The sequence below is a fragment of the Ipomoea nil genome, unplaced genomic scaffold (assembly GCF_001879475.1).
Source record: "Ipomoea nil cultivar Tokyo-kokei standard unplaced genomic scaffold, Asagao_1.1 scaffold2759, whole genome shotgun sequence".
Taxonomy (NCBI): domain Eukaryota; kingdom Viridiplantae; phylum Streptophyta; class Magnoliopsida; order Solanales; family Convolvulaceae; genus Ipomoea; species Ipomoea nil.
In genome coordinates this window covers 406,247-423,767 of record NW_017619187.1, presented here as the reverse complement: position 1 = coordinate 423,767, position 17,521 = coordinate 406,247, and the positions used below count along the sequence as shown (strand labels likewise).

Here is a 17,521-nt window from a genome sequence, read left to right as displayed (position 1 = left end):
ATAAATGTGTCCATAATTTTTGTTTGAAGATTTCACCTTTAATTTTGTCGTGTAAGAATGACATTCAATTAATAGTACGTAGGGAAATTATCCCTGTATGCTTTCCCTTTTCCTCTAAACCATTATATTTGGTGTGCCATTTTAGTCACACTTTAATTTTGTCTCATTTTCATAGGGGTGTAAACGAGTCGAGCCGAGCTTGAGCATGGGTATGCTCGAGCTCGAGCTCGTTAAATGCAGCTATGCTCGAGCTCGATCGAGCTCGTAACTGGATGCTCGAGCTCGAGCTCGGCAATTATCGAGCTGCTCGAGCCGATTGTTCGAGCTCGAGCTCGAACTCGATCTTGAGCTCGAGTTCGAGCTTGATTTTGAGCTCGAATTCGAGCTCGAGATCAGGCTCGAGCTCGGGTTCAAATGCGTGCTCGATCTTAACCTTGAATTTGACGGTTTAACCTATTTGATTTAAAATTTAAACTGCTCTGTTTTATCCATACATAAATAATACAAACTTCAAATCAAAACACTCAAAATAATTTCGCAACGAAGTAAAAGATAGTGAAGACACAAGTCTGTTTGTTCAAACTTCAAAACATTCAAAATAAGTTTGCAAATCACAACAAAACACAAGTCAACAGTAGTAGTCCTTGATTCCTTGTACATATATATTTCGTCCCGGATATGTTCAAAACAATAGGGCTTTTAAGTTTTGACTTTTGAGTTTTAAATTTTAATTATTATTTTTATATATTTTAATTATATAATATTATATATTATATTGTATATTATACGGCTCGCGAGCCGGCTCGACGAGCCACGAGCCTAGAGTATCTAGGCTCGGCTCGTGCTCGTTTATTTGACGAGCCGCTCGAGCTCGGCTCGAGCTCGATTTTGACCGAGCTCGAGCCGAGCGTTGACCGAGCCGCTCACGAGCGGCTCGCGAGTGGCTCGGCTCATTTACACCCCTACATTTTCATGATCTATTATTAATTAAATCAACTAAATTTATAACATGTTTAAATCAAATAAATGGTTTGAAATTATAAGAAATCAAATTAAATAAATTTATAACCTATTAAAATCTAATCATTTGAGTATGATATTTATTCAATCGATTTAATTTGTGATGCATATAGAATTGATTGAATGAATGTATAACCTAATAGAAAAAAAATTATAATCTATTTAAACAAAAGTTGTAGGAGTATTTTTTGCATTTCACGCTGGTTTTGACATTATTAACTCATCAAAATTTTGACTAACTTTTCTAGACTATTTCACTAATTAAAGAAAAAAAAAATTTTGGGGCACTTTTTGAAATGAAATGCTTTTTAGGGATATATTTGAAAATATAAATTCTCTTTTTGTCATGATTCGAGTGAAACGTCTTTAAACGTCTGTTATTAATGGCTGATGGATTTACGGGTTGTGTGGGGTTAGCTAACCCCACTAGTTATATTTCTTTACAATTGTCTTTACACTTATCTTTAAAAATAAAAATAAAAATTTACACATAACAGACTCTGCAAATATTCCATAAATCTACTTCTTGAACAGCTCAAACAATTACTCACTACCTACAACTTCATCACACCACCATGTTTCCTACTTGAGCACGACCGCCTTCAACTAACAATCGCCCATTGATTAGAAGTATCACAGTCTTCGATTCACAAAGGTAAGAGTTTAGAATGTAAAATTTCATATATTTTAGAGTTGATGTTTATGTATATACGCAACCAATGTTGGAACATTTCATATGTTTTTGTTTGTGTCACTACCCACAACCCACTTCAACCACAGCTAGAAAATTGTTTGTGTTTGAAAATTTTGATTGCTAATTTGTTATTTTTAGTTACACGTTAGAATGTTTGGTTGTTAATTTTTTTTATGTAAGAAAATTTGATCATTAAATATTATTTTTATTTACAAGTTAAAATATTTTATTTTTATTTATTTTTTATTTGTAAAATTAAATCATTTATTATTATTGGATATTAGAAAATCGATCTGATCTATAATATAAAAGTAATGTAGAATAATGAACATTTTTTAATTTATTTGAAAAAACTAATATCAAATCGGATTTGAGTAGGGTTATAGTAAAGTTGAATGAGTTATTGAGTATAAAGTTAATGGAAGCAATTTATACTACTCGTCATACTCGCACCATAAGAGTTATAGTCTTAATAGTCTCCGTAGTTTTCACACCCAATAGCCCCTTCAAGATTTTTTTTTTTTTTTTTTTTTTTTTTTTTACTTTGGCCGGTCCTCCTAATCTTCAAAATGTTCATCTTATTATTAAATTTCCTAACTAAAATTTGATTAAACAAGTTTTCTTATTAAATTCTCGGTACTAATAATATTAGACTTATATATATATATATATATATATATATATATATATATATATATATATATATATATATATATATATATATATATATATATATATATAGAGAGAGAGAGAGAGAGTCAGGTTCCTGTGAAAACAGGTCTTCCCGTGCGGTGTCAGTGCGGCATACACCATTAGGTATGCATAAATATATCATCCAGTGTTCGAAAATACACCATTATGTGTGGTGTATTTTTTTTTGTGTGGTGCATTTTTCGGCATTTCATTCTGGTGTATTCTCGAACACTGTATGGTGCATTTATGCATACCTAATGGTGTATGCCGCACTGACCGCACGGGAATACCTGTTCTCACCGCACGGGAAGACCTGTCTAGAAATCAAATTGAATAAATTTATAACCTATTAAAATCTAATCATTTGAGTATGATATTTATTCAATCGATTTAATTTGTGATGCATATAGAATTGATTGAATGAATTTATAACCTAATAAAAAAAATTATAATCTATTTAAACAAAAGTTGTAGGAGTATTTTTTGCATTTCACGCTGGTTTTGACATTATTAACTCATCAAAATTTTGACTTTAACTTTTCTAGACCATTTCACTAATTAAAGAAAAAAAAAACAATTTGGGACATTTTTTGAAATGAAATGCTTTTTAGGGATATATTTGAAAATATAAATTCTTTTTTTGTCAAGACTCGAGTGAAACGTCTTTAAACGTTATTTAATGGCTGATGGATTTACGGGTTGTGTGGGGTTAGCTAACACCACTAGTTATATTTCTTTAAAATTGTCTTTACACTTATCTTTAAAAAAAAAAAAAAATCTTTACACATAACAGACTTTACAAATATTCCATAAATCTACTTTTTGTTGCTCAAACAATTACTCACTACCTACAACTTCATCACACCACCATGTTTCCTACTTAAGCACGGCCGCCTTCAACTAACAATCGCCCATTAATTAGAAGTCTCACAGTCTTGGATTCACAAAGGTAAGAGTTTAGAATGTAAAATTTCATATGTTTTAGAGTTGATGTTTATGTATATACGCAACCAATGTTAGAACATTTCATATGTTTTTGTTTGTATCACTACCCACAACCCACTTCAACCACAACTAGAAAATTGTTTGTGTTTGAAAATTTTGATTGCTAATTTGTTATTTTTAGTTACACGTTAGAATGTTTGATTGTTAATTTTTTTTTTTTTTTTTTTTTTTTTTTGTATGTAAGAAATTTGATCGTTAAATATTATTTTTATTTACAAGTTAAAATATTTTATTTATATTTATTTTTTATATTGTAAAATTAAATCATTTATTATTATTGGATATTAGAAAATCGATCTGATCTATAATACAAAAGTAATGTAGAATAATGAACATTTTTATCGGATTTGAGTAGGGTTATGGTAAAGTTGAATGAGTTATTGAGTATAAAGTCAACGGAAGCAATTTATACTACTCGTCATACTCGCACCATAAGAGTAATAGTCTTAATAGTCTCCGTAGTTTTCACACCCAATAGCCCCTTCAAGATTCTTCTTCTTTTTTCTTTTTTTTTTTTTTTTTCTTTTTTACTTTGGCAGGTCCTCTTAATCTTCAAAATGTTCATCTTATTATTAAATTTCCTAATTAAAATTTGATTAAACAAGTTTTGTTATTAAACTTCCCGTGCAGTGTCAGTGCAGCATACACCATTAGGTATGCATAAATGCATCACACAGTGTTCGAAAATACCATTTCACTAATTAAAAAAAAAAAAAGTTTTGGGACACTTTTTAAAATGAAATGCGTTTAAGGGATACAATTGAAAATATAATTGTTTTGGTCAAATGAAACGTCTTTTAATGACGGATGAATTACGGGTTATGTGGGATTAGCTAACCCCAGTAGTTATTGCTCTTCTTTATACACTAAATAAACTCTGCAAAAATTCCTTAAACCGCCTATTTTTTATTGTTCGGACAATTGCTTCATACTTCCTACTTAAGCTCAGCTTGCAACAATCTTCCTCTAGGTTCTAACGAAGTATACATTACTATTTCCAGCCGAATAATCATCCATAAATTACAAGTTTCACAATCTTGGATTCACACAGGTAAGATTTTAGAATGTAAAATTCCACATCCACAATTATGTAATTTATTATTATTATTATTTTTTTTTTTTTGGTGTGTGTGTGTGACTTCCCACAACCCACTTCAACCACAGCTAGAAATTAAAATTGTTTATGTTTGAAAATTTTGATTGCTAATTTGTTATATTTAGTTACAAGTTAGAATGTTTGATTGTTAATTATTTTTTTTATGGAAGAAAATGTGATTGTTAAATTTTATTTTTATTCACAAGTTAAAATATTTTATTTATATTTATTTGTTAAGCTGTAAAATTAAATCATTAATTATTATTGAATATTAGAAAATCAATTTAATCAATAATACAAAAATAATGTAGAATAATGAACATTTTTATCTATCTTTTTGTGAAAACTAATATCAAATCCAATTTGATTAGGGGTATGGTAAAGTTCAATGAGAGTTACTGAGTATAAAGTCAATGGAAGCTATTTAAACTACTCACACCATAAAAATAATAATCTTAATAGCTTCCATAGTTTTCACACCCAATAGCCCTTTCAAGTGTTTTTCTTTTACTTAGGCAAGTGCTCTTAATCTTCAAAGTGTTAATATTATTATTATATTTTCTAATTAAAATTCGATTAAACGAGTTTTATTATTAATAATTTTTAGTTTCAATTATACGATTTTGTTGTGGCAGGCTGAGGAAATGGTGAACACTAATGTGGTGCCCCAAAGAAAGTGGCGACAACTTAAAACCTCCATAGTTTTGGGGGATTATGATATGAAAGTGAAGTTCATTCCATCCGTAGAAAGCCCAGACGATTATAAAATAGACATCATCCTGGTTAGTATATAATTTACTTAATATACATTCGATTTGAGGTTATTGATATTAAATAATGTTAATTCCAGTTGTAAGTTTGGTAGTTTTATAATTGTATACAATCATATATAGGATGAGGAAAACCCAAGTGAAGAGGAAGTGGAAATCCCTGTGCAGTATAAAGAAAGAGCTCAGAATTGGAAGATGCAGATGAGAAAGCGTTCAACAAGTGGGAGAGTTGAAAAGGTAATCTAATTAATAATGTTTTTATTTAACAAAACGATAAAAAAATATTTCACAGTAATATATTAAATTTATGTCTGCCAACAGCCAACTACCATGTATTGAGTGGGAGATTTTGTTAATTAACTTTAAGATCATAGTGTTTTGGATATTTGTAATTTCATTTAAAATTTGTATTATTTGCATGGTGTAGTTCTACTATAAAGATGGTGTGAAAAAGTCTTTTAGGACCGTTAAAGCAGTATCAAATTACATCCTGCATGGACCCACTCCACGCAAATCATCAAAGAAGGTGAGTTGTGATAGACAAATAATTAAATTATACTAAAACATATTTGGTTACAATAAATATTTTCAAAATAAAAATTTTTGCATGGTGTTGTGTAACCCAAAGAGGAAAGGTGAAGCTTCAACCTCCAAAAATGAAAAGAAAGCAAAGGAAAAGAAAGCAAAGGAAGAGGAAATAGCAGAGGAGGACATTTCGAGCAACAAAGAAGAAAGTCATGCTTCGAGCAAAAATGGTGAGCAGAGCGATGCGGATGATGAAGGCCAATCATATGAGGAGCTTCTTCGCTATGTTGATTAAAGTAGGGATCGAAAGATCACATTAACAATAATGGCCAGCCTTTTTATTTCTTAGTTATGAAAACTTGACCTTTTTATTTCATGAAGATGATACATTGGATTGTTCAATGAAACTATGATGTTTAAATTATTTAGGAATTCTATAAACTCACTCTGCCCCGTCCCACCCTTCCGTCTCTCCCTCCAATGTAGAGTACCTATTGAAATTGACATACATCGTACTCAAAATCCATACACACACATATATATAGAAAGAGGTACAAGTGCGGGTAAGTGTTTCTCGTGCGGTTGTGCGGTTTTAACGTGCGTTGGTTTTGTACTTCAAGTGCTTGAGTATTGTGCTTAATGCGCGTGAAGTTTGTGTCCTTAATGTGCGTGTGTTTGTGCTTAATATGAGTTGTTGTTGAAACTTAAGTGAGTGAATTTTGTGCTTAAGTGTGTGAGTTTTGTGCTTACGGTGCGTGAGTTGTGTGCTTAACATGCATGAGTTTTGTGCTTAATGTGCGTGAGTTTGTGCTTAACGTGAGTACGTAGTTGTTGAAACTTAAAAGGTGCATGAGTTCTGTGCTTAAGGTGCATGAGGCTTGTGCTTAACATGCGTGAGACTTGTGCTTAACGTGCGTGGGGTTGTGTTCTTAAGGTGTTTTGTTTGTGTGCTTAATGTGCGCGTGTTTTGTACGTTAAGTGCATCAGATTAATGCTTAACGTGCATCCATCCGCACAACCGCACGGGAAGAGAAAGTCGAGTTCCGGTGCGGCGAGACCCTCCAGTACGGTCGTGCGGCGGTTTTCAGAATACACCAATAGTTAAGCAAAATATACACCATCAACGTTATGAAATGCACTACAAAAACACACACAAATTAAGTAATATACACATCACCAACAACACACCATTAGGTATGACTAAAAGCACCACACATTGTTCGGAAATACACCATTAATATTAGTGGTAGAGAGGTATATGGTATATTTTTTGGGTGTGTTGTGTATTTTTGGTGTATTTTTACATTTCATTGTTGTGTGTTTCTCTTATACTATTGGTGTATTCTGAAAACCACCGCACAACCACACGGGAGGGTCTCGCCGCAATTGAACTTTTTCATATATATATATATATATATATATATATATATATATATATATATATATATATATATATATATATATGAATGGGTTGACGAAGTTGATGGGGTTGTTGGGTTGTTGACTCTGTGTGCTTCATTAGGTTGATAAATGTTTGAACAGATATTACAATATAATAGAGTCAGTAGCATTCAATATATATATATATATATATATATATATATATATATATAGTAAGGTTCAACTGCGGCGAAATACACCATTCGGGTGGGGTGAGTTATATGGTGTATTTTTTTGGGGGTCAATTGTGTATTTTTTGGTGTTTTTTTTTTGCATTTCATTGTGGGGTGTTTCCCTTACACTGTTGGTGCATGTTGTTAACACTGTTGGTGTATTCTGAAATTCTGCCGCATCGCCGCAGCTGAAGCCCTCACCGCATTTGAACTTTAGAGGCGAGTTCAGGTGCGACAGTGTCTTACGGTGCGGCGGTGCGACAACACCAATAGTTCAACAAATATACACCATCAATGTTAGGAAAATACACCACAAAAAACAGAGTAAACAGAGGCCCGCATCACCAAACACACACCATTAGGTGTGAGTAAAAACACCATACAGTGTTCGAAAATACACCATTGGGGGTGGTGAGTTATATGGTGTATTTTTTTTGGGTCTGTTGTGTATTTTGTGATGTTTTATTGCATTTCATTGTGGTGTGTTTTTCTTACACTGTTGGTGCATATTGTTAACACTGTTGGTGTATTCTGGAATTCCGCCGCATCGCCGCACGGGAAGACCCCGCTGCATTTGAACTTTATTTTAATATATATATAGAGGCGAGTTCAGGTGCGGCAGTGTCTTATGGTGCGGCGGTGTCTTACGGTGCGGCGGTGCGGCAACACCAATAGTTCAACAAATACACCATTGGGGTGGTAAGTTATATGGTGTATTTTTTTTGGGTCTGTTGTGTATTTTGTGATGTTTTATTACATTTCATTATGGTGTGTTTTTCTTACACTGTTGGTGCATATTGTTAACACTGTTGGTGTATTCTGGAATTCCGCCGCATCGCCGCACGGGAAGACCCCGCTGCATTTGAACTTTATTTTAATATATATATAGAGGCGAGTTCAGGTGCGGCAGTGTCTTATGGTGCGGCGGTGTCTTACGGTGCGGCGGTGCGGCAACACCAATAGTTCAACAAATATGCACCATCAGCGTTAGGAAAATACACCACAAAAACAGAGTAAACAGAGCCCCGCATCACCAAACACACACCATTAGGTGTGAGTAAAAACACCATACAGTGTTCGAAAATACACCATTGGGGTGGTAATTTATATGGTGTATTTTTTTGGGTCTGTTGTGTATTTTGTGATGTTTTATTACATTTCATTATGGTGTGTTTTTCTTACACTGTTGGTGTATTCTGGAATTCCGCCGCACCGCCGCACGGGAAGACCCCGCCGCATTTGAACTTTATTATACATACACACACACACACACACACACATATATATATATATATATATATATATATATATATACATATATATATATATATATATATATATATATATACATATATATATATATATATATATATATATATATATATATATATATATATATATATGTATATATATATATATATATATATAGCAGAGTTTATGTGCGGCCGCGCCTTAACATGCGGTCGGTGCGACAACACCAATAGTTATGCCAATATGCACCAACAATGTTAGTAAATACACATAAAAAAAAAATTCACAAATTAGGTACACATCACAAAAAATGCACCATTGGATATGCATAAAAGCACCACACACTGTTTGGAAATGCACAATTAGGTGTGGGGAGTTATGGTGCATTATTTTGGGTGTTTTGTGTCTTTTTTGGTGTATTTGTGCACTTTATTGTTGTGCATTTTCCTAACACTATTGGTGCCTTTTGTTAACACATACTATCGGTGCATTTTTCAAGAGGCCGCACCATCCGCGCGGAAAGACGCGACTAGATTTGAGCAGACTTTTATATATATATATATATATATATATATATATATATATATATATATATATATATATATATATATATATATATATATATATATATATATATATATATATAAACCATTTTTTCTACCTCACTAACTAAATCCTAACCCAATAAAATTTTTACTTTTTAAAACCCAAACCCTACTAAATTTCCGTTTAACATATATAACCTAAAATAATATATTAATTGTATACATATAAAACTAAATATAGCTAAATTGGTCAAAGTAAATGATATTTATTAGTATTTTTGGAGAATGAAATAGAAAGAGAGGATTCCTTGAATAATTGATCTTTTGTTTTGTATTAGGTACTTTATTGGGTAATGACAAAAATAGTTATCTTTAATTTATTTTATCAATTTTTTATAATACAAGGTAATAGATTTGGCCCTTCACGAGCCTCTGTCTAATAATCACTCTAACCACCAATCGTTATACTTGCTCCTTTATCGACCTCTACCGCACATATATTAAACAAATAATGTACCAATGTGGATTAGGTGTAGTTCATACTTAACATAATTGTCTAAATAAAAAAATATATAAATGTCACTTTTAAATCATGAAATAACCGCATAACTATAAAGATTTCAAATTATCGCTTCCTTTGTGGCACCACATCAAGGTATACCATCATTAGTTTATTAGCCTACCATAGTAAAATCATATAATTGTAATTGAAAATTATATTTTTGATGAACTATTAATTGCTTTGAAAATAAATAAATAAACGGATTAAACAGAATAATATATAACACATGATAAAACTAATCCTTTTCTTTTCCTAACAAGCATTGAAGTGTTTCTATATGAGAAGTGAGGCGGATGAAAAGACTAACTTGTGGTTCTCTTTCATCACATTTACTACACGGCTTTTCCTTTGCGAATCCTGATTAGATATACTGCTGATTTAATCTGATTATTCATCCTTATCTTCTTTGTAAATGATTAGGATATAGTGTTGTACAGAAAATCAATTCAACCGTTTGTAATTTCCGTGATCATCTAATGGATCCGGAGTTGGATTTCACTGCTTAGTGGCTCCGTAGACGTATGACACTGCTGGAATTTCGCAATTTTCCGACCACATTTCCGATCACCAAAATATTTGGCCGCAAGAAGTGATATTTTTTAATTTTTCCGACGGATGCTTATAGTGGTCGGAATGTCCGACCATTTTTAAAACGTGGTCGGTATTTCCGACCACTGTAGTCGGATACCCTCTTTGGCCGGAAAATGGTCGGAAAGGTTGTTTCCGACCGAATTTAGGACATTTCCGAACACTTTTTGGTGGTCGGAAATATTGTGATTTCCAGCGGTGTGAGAAAGTTTCTCTAAATTGTGTAAACATATTGCGTGTTCCTAGTTCCTTTATTTATCTGCTTTTATTTATTTATTTATTTTTTTATATTATGTCCGTCTTTGTGTCTGACACATGTCGTAATCTAGATAATTAATTTGTCTAAAATTACGTAGGAACCAACTAAGTTTCATGCATTCAAGACTCGGGAACTTTCAGTAATAATATCAAAGCACGACAAACTATTGGTATACTATGTTTACAGATCGGTAGTCGCGATAATGGTGGTGAGGATGAGGAGGGAGAGAGTAGCGATTTTTCTCTGGGTTTGAATGAGTCAGAAATGAAACAAGTCATCAAATTATTTTTGTTTAAATTCCATATCAGCATTATAGATGGGTCACGTGATGGAAACCTGGCCTGGAGAAAATACTAAACGGCCACAATTTTAGAAGTAAATGTGGCCGATTTGATCTTATTTTAGAACAAGCAATTAATTGAACACTTGCGAATAATAGATAAGGCTATTTGACACTTGTGCCTTTTTTAAGATTTAAATTCAATACATTTTATGAATATACGCATACTACCTGTTTTATTAATTACTTTTTTACTCCATATTTAAATATCCTAAATTTAGAAAATTTGATACAATTACTAATTTTAATTATGTTACTTAAAACACTAAGTTTTCTACCATAAAAATGAAATAAGATTTAATATGAAGTTAAAACATAAAACAAAATTTAAAATTAGAATATTATGTTCAAGAACTATTATACAGCTTTAAACCCAAGGGAGGTGCATATGTTGCCGATTGTTATATTTTGGACGAGGGCCTCCAAAGTGACGTCTCGTTGTTTATTTACATACACTTCAATTTTAAAAATATTAGAATTACTTCACATGGAATATTTATAGTTAACTAATTATGAGCTTACTGCAAAGGTTAATATTGGTCAAAAGAAAAAAAAAAAGTGACCCTAATTTAAACAAAACAACATCAATTTGGAACCAAGTTCACGATATAATTTGATATATATATTGCCTTACATTTTTTAAAAAAAATCTCTCTTAGTGTATACTGTATAGCATTAAATGAAAAGAAATTAGGGCCACCTAAATTTATTAATGCTAAAGAAGAAATTTTTATTTTTTTCTATATTTAAATTTATGTAAGAAGAATACTATAATGTGTCATCAATTTAAAATAACCCCATTTGGAAATTAAAATAGCTATTAGAATAATGTAAAATCATATAGAGGGTCAACACATCATTAGAATGTAAAATCATATCTTTTTTCATAGATGATATGGAGGGGAGCCCAAGTCCCTATATATATATCTATCTAACTCTTCTTGTTGCCACACCTGCCTAGTCTCTTGCTAGAAGATTTCTCAACTTGTTGCTCCAAAATTGTGGCACCCCAATCTTTAGTTTGGTCCAAGTTAGCCAGGTAATCAAAACATCGGTTCCCTTCTCTCAACGTATGTTAGACCCAATCTTTACAGTAAACCCACAAATCCATCGCCCTTCATGATCCCGAATAAGACCCTTGCACTAGCTAACCCTGAGCTCATTTTCTAGCCCCATTCGTGTTAAGCTTCAATTTCCCTTGGGAAGGAGGAGACCACGAAATTAAATCCATCTTTGTATTGTTGTACCATTCCCATGCCGTGTAAAGAGCCATTATATGGTTCATGCAATTGTTTTCTATCCATTCCAGGAGCGCCATATGGCCATCCGCTCTAAACTCTCTTGGCGCTAGCTCCAGCCGATTGTCGGTAGATTAAAAGTCGCACAATCTTGGATTCGCACAGGTAAAATTTTTTAATTTAATTAAAATTTCACACCCACAATTATGAAATTTCATATGTTTAAGAGTTGATGTTTGTGTATATACACAACCAACCTTAAGAACATTTCATATGTTTTTGTTTGTGCCACAACACACAACCCACTTCAACACCAATTACAAGATTGTTTATGTTTGAAATTTTGATTGCTAATTTGTTATTTTTAATTAGTTACAAGTTAGAATGTTTAATGTTTAATTGTTTTTTTTTTTTTATGAAAGAAAATTTGATGTTCAAATGTTATTTTTATTTACAAGTTAAAATGTTTTATTAATATTTTTTATGATGTAAAATTATTTATTCATTAATTGTTATCTGTGAAAACTAATATGAAATCAGATTTCATTTTTAAATAGGCTTATGAAAGATATAGGTTATTCAATATAAAGTCTATGAAAGCAATTAAAAAAAAAAAAAAGAGCCTTCTTAAAGTCTATGAAAGCAATTAAAAATTGTTTATATTTGAAATTAATTTAAAGTTTTGTATGCAAATTTAAATTTAACAGAGATGCAATTTCAAAGTTTAAAAGTACATGATTCGACTTTTTGTTCATGTATCTTGTAAAGAAGTAGTTTATTCCCCTTCTATAAATTGTTATTTTGCTTCTTAAAGAAAGGCCAACACTTTATTATCTTTTTTCTTTTTATTAATAAAATTATTTGTTTTTTTTTTAAATTAAATATTAAAAAAGAAAATTCAATTTTTTCGATCTATATGCTCAATTATTAATTTTGTTTAATTTAAAAACCCATTTTAATACTAAAAAATTAGTTTCAGAAGGAATACGAATAAAATCATAATTTCATTAAAAGAATCTAGATATAGTAGTTTATAAATATAATAAATTAGGAATTGTATTTGTAATTAAAACACAACCACAACAAAATGAAGAATCTAATGTATTATTAGTGTTTCCTTTATAGGTTAACTAGCTTTTTAAAGAATTGACATATTTAGTAATTAACATCTAACATATTCTATACCTAAAAACTATTCCTCAGTGATAACAACTCGTGAAATAACTTTACACACGTTCAGATGTTTTAAATCAAATTTTTATGTGTTAGGAACATTGTATTAGGATTTTGATGATACCAATGTAATGTAGAAAAGTAGCCCCTAACCATTAGCTGTTTTTGTTTCGCTACTTTCGTCCTAGACGAGAGTTGCCATAACTCTTTTGTAATTCGTGTTAAGCTAGACAAACACACGAAAATGAGTTATGACTAGATGTTAGGATCTCCAAGGCGAAAGAAGACACGAGACATGAAGATCAACAACGAGAGTCAAGCAGGAGTTGTCAACAAACACGAAAGGACAGTGTTTGTGAAAGGCGATTTTTATTAAACATTACTTCTCTTCAACAACGAGAAGAATGTTTCACCTGTCTGATTTGACAACATCCTAGGACAATAAGGACTTCATTTTATGGGACTCACTTTTCAAGAAGCATTAAATGAAGATGTACTATCTCTTGGAGCTAAAGGACAAAACCCTAATGCTTTCCATACCTTCAACGGCTACATGGTACAACCTCATTAATGGAGCATTTAATGCATGAAGCTCCCCGGTCCTTGTCCAATGGTTAAAAGGTTCGAAAATTTCATCTCCCTCCAACGGATGGATTTTCATCACCTATATAAACTCACCTTCATCAACTAAGAAGGTGCTGGTTCATTATCACTCGACTTACTCACTTACAAAAGCTCTTGAAACGTCTACGATTTAAAAAAAAAAAAAAAAGGCTTTTGTGAACCAGTCTTTGAGGTGTTAAGTTACTTGGAGAATCACTTGTCTTACACCTCAAGGAAGTCTTGACATCAGTTTGAAGCTATCATATCTCAGAGTCAAGATCTCTTCGTTGGAGAATTCAAGAAATCATTTTCTACCAACCTCAACTCAGGAGAAGAAGTTGATAGAGGCGAAGTAAACTCGAGGAGTTGAAAAACCTACGAAGGCTGTCTGGCTTAGTGATCAATGAAGTCTTTGTGTAATTGTACTAAGAGTGATAGTGCAATCCTTCCAACAGTTGTGGAAGAAGAGTGGAGTAGGCAACATTGGCCGAACCACTATAAAATCTCGTGTCCTCCTTATCTCCTTACTTACGCTTTTTATTTTGCACTCATATCATTTCTTCATTATCATTACCGAAAGTTTGTCTAATTACGCAAACTCGTGCAAAGTATTTTAAAACGAATCTATCTTATCCGCTGCGCCAAGACACCGAAAGGTGACGTTTAGGGCTTCTAACGAAAAGAGTCTATTCACCCCCCCCCCCCCCCCTCTAGACTCTCATCTCATTCTATCGGGACCAACATTATGCACTAATTTAAACCATTAATGGTAATTGTATAATTATTTTTCTTTTAGAAGAAAAAAATAATACATTATTGATTAACTTTTTGTTGACTTTTTTGACCTTTTTTTTATGCAACAAGGAATAAGTTAAATATGCTTGACTATTTGCCCAATTCAACCACTTAGACATAGAAATCTTTGTCAAAATCGCAATCAAGTCCATCCTTAGTTGCACATGTGTTTGCCGGTCATGGAAAGATATGATCAATAATCTAAGAATTCATCTCCAAACACCTCAACTCCAAACTTGAGAGTGAGGCTCACAATTCTTGTTGTCTTGTGCATAGATGTTGTAACCCTATGAAGGCAAAATTCACATTTTATGAAAAACAAAAAATAATCGATCTATGGATATACTTGTTGAGTTAAACTATCCTTTCAGACCTAAAAACAAAACATTTCAAATTTTTGGTACTTTTTTAATGGCCTATTATGCCATCCTGATATTCTTCGAAGTTATTATGATAGTGTGATTGTTTGGAATCCACTCGTGGGAAAATCTATGCACCTTCCACCACCAAACATTACTTGGTATTAATGCGACTGCAATAACAATTGGTTTGGGTTTTGTTATGATTTGGTTGAGAAGGACTATAAAGTTGTTAGTATTATATGCATGGAGAATGCTAACCATGTGGTTGAGATTTTAAAGGTAAGCACGCCCACATGGGATAACATAAGTGACAGGGCACTTGTACACTTTAATTTCTTGACCGATGACCAAGTATATCTATGTGGGTCAATGCATTGGATTCGAAAGGTTAAGGCTAATATCAACAGTATTACAAGAAATACGATTTTTTATTTGATGTGCATGTGTAGAGCTTCCATGGGATGGAGTTACCTTAAACGTTGGCTACATATATATCCGCATAAAATGCATGTTGTAGCATACATGGGATTATTGCCGATTGTTTTGGATGAAGTTATGAAAGTTTATATATGGAAAATGATAAAGTATGGTAGTATGGAGTCTTGGAACGAACAAAATTGTATTTATTGTTCCCTGACCAAGTCGTCGTGTTGTGGATTTAAGAGGAATGGTGATATTTTAAGTATGAGGAGAAATGAGGATTTCTACAATTATAACTCCATAACATAAAGATTCAACGTTTTTTAAACAACATGTGTATTCTCAGTTTGCCCATTCTGGATGCGGCTCTATGCTACTCCTTATTTGGAAAATTTAGCTTTTATTGATAAGGGTCCTAAGTTTTCTGATATTGCTACTGCAGAAGAACACATTGTAGCAAATAAGTTCTTCTATAGTAGCGATATCAGAAAACTCAAGACCCTTATCAATAAAAACTAAAGTTTCTAAATAAGGAGTTGCATAGAACGACAACCAGAATTGGCGAACTATCAATACATGTTGTCTGAACAAGGTGTATCGTTCTGCTATGGCTTTAAAACAATAGAAATCCCCATTTATCCTCATACTTAAAATCTCACCATTCCTCTTAAATTCACAACACATTCACCTGATTGGGGAACAATAAGTATAAATTTGTTCGTTCCATAACTCCATATTGCCATACTCTGTCATTGTCCATATAGAAATTCCATAGCTTCATCCAAAACAATAGCCAATGATCCCATGTATACCGCAACTTGCATTTTATGTGGATATGTAGCCAACGTCATAGGTAACTCAATCTCATGGAAGCTCTCCTCATGCACATCAAATAATACAATCTTATTTCTTACAATATTGTTGTTATTAGCCTTAACCTTTCCAATCCAATGCAGTGACCCACTTAAATATACTTGGCCATTGGCCAATAAATTAAAGCGCTCAAGTATCCTGTCACTTATGTTCTCCCATGTGTATGTGCTTACCTTTAAAAATCTAAACCACATGCTTATCATTCTCCATGCATATAATACTAAGGACTTTATAGTTCTTCTAAATCGAATCATAACTGAACCCAAATCAATGACCATTGTAACAAGAATATCAAGTAATGTTTGACCATGGAATATACATAGATCTTACCACGAGTCGATTCCAAACAATCACATTATCATAACAACGGCAAAGATTATCAGAAAGGCATAATAGGTCATTACTAGTACCAACAATTTGAAAATTTTCTTTTTAGGTAAAGGGTTGTTTAACTTAGCAAGTATATCCATATATAGGGTGATTATTTTCTTCATAAACATATGCGTGTCGCTTGCCTAGGTTTACAACATCAATGCACAAGAAGGCAAGAATTATGGTCCTCACCCTCAAGTCTGACATTGATTAGGTGTTTGGGGATGAATTCTTGACTTTTGATCACATCTTTTCATGACCGACAAACACCAGTGTAATTGAGGAATGACTTGATTTGGAGTTTGCCAAAGATTTTCATTCATAAGTGGTTGGAAAAATAGTCACAGATATTTTTCTTAATTGTTGTTACATAAAAAAAAAAAAAAAAAAGTCAACAAAAAACTTTAATCAACAGACTATTCGTTTATTCTAAAAGATAAATAATTAGATAATTACCATTAGTTGTTTATTGCATAAAATTTTGATGTATGCAAACCTGTTAGCTTGTGAAAAGTGATTTCATGAGTTGTTGTCATCGATGAATAGTTTCTAGTTATAGAATAAGTTGTATATTAATCACTAGATATGCAAGTTCTTTAATAAGCTAGCTAGTTAACCTATATAGGAGACACTAGTAATATTAGAATCTTTTTATTGTTGTGGTAATGTTTTAGTTACAAATACATTTCATTAATATATATATATATATATATATATATATATA

The 17,521-nt window shown here is 32.2% G+C and overlaps 1 protein-coding gene across 2 annotated transcripts; it reads left to right on the top strand.

The window, feature by feature from the left end:
• The first annotated feature begins 1,588 nt into the window (after positions 1-1,588).
• LOC109156773 lies at positions 1,589-6,227 on the top strand. Of its 2 annotated transcripts, XM_019304606.1 has the most exons (6): positions 3,267-3,356; positions 4,414-4,463; positions 5,144-5,290; positions 5,402-5,515; positions 5,706-5,804; positions 5,907-6,227. In XM_019304606.1, the coding sequence occupies exons 3-6, from the start codon at positions 5,153-5,155 to the stop codon at positions 6,096-6,098; spliced, it is 543 nt and encodes a 180-aa protein (XP_019160151.1). In that variant the 5' UTR covers positions 3,267-3,356; positions 4,414-4,463; positions 5,144-5,152; the 3' UTR covers positions 6,099-6,227. The 2 variants fall into 2 exon arrangements, with proteins under 2 accessions (XP_019160150.1, XP_019160151.1); XM_019304605.1 differs by lacking the exons at positions 3,267-3,356; positions 4,414-4,463 and adding an exon at positions 1,589-1,675.
• Positions 6,228-17,521: the final 11,294 nt, after the last annotated feature.

Coding starts and splice junctions, on each gene's coding strand:
- LOC109156773 (XM_019304605.1), top strand. CDS start 5,153: ATGGTGAACACTAATGTGGTGCCCCAAAGAAAGTGGCGACAACTTAAA. Junction 5,291..5,401: donor ATAAAATAGACATCATCCTG/GTTAGTATATAA, acceptor AATCATATATAG/GATGAGGAAAACCCAAGTGA. Junction 5,516..5,705: donor CAAGTGGGAGAGTTGAAAAG/GTAATCTAATTA, acceptor TGCATGGTGTAG/TTCTACTATAAAGATGGTGT.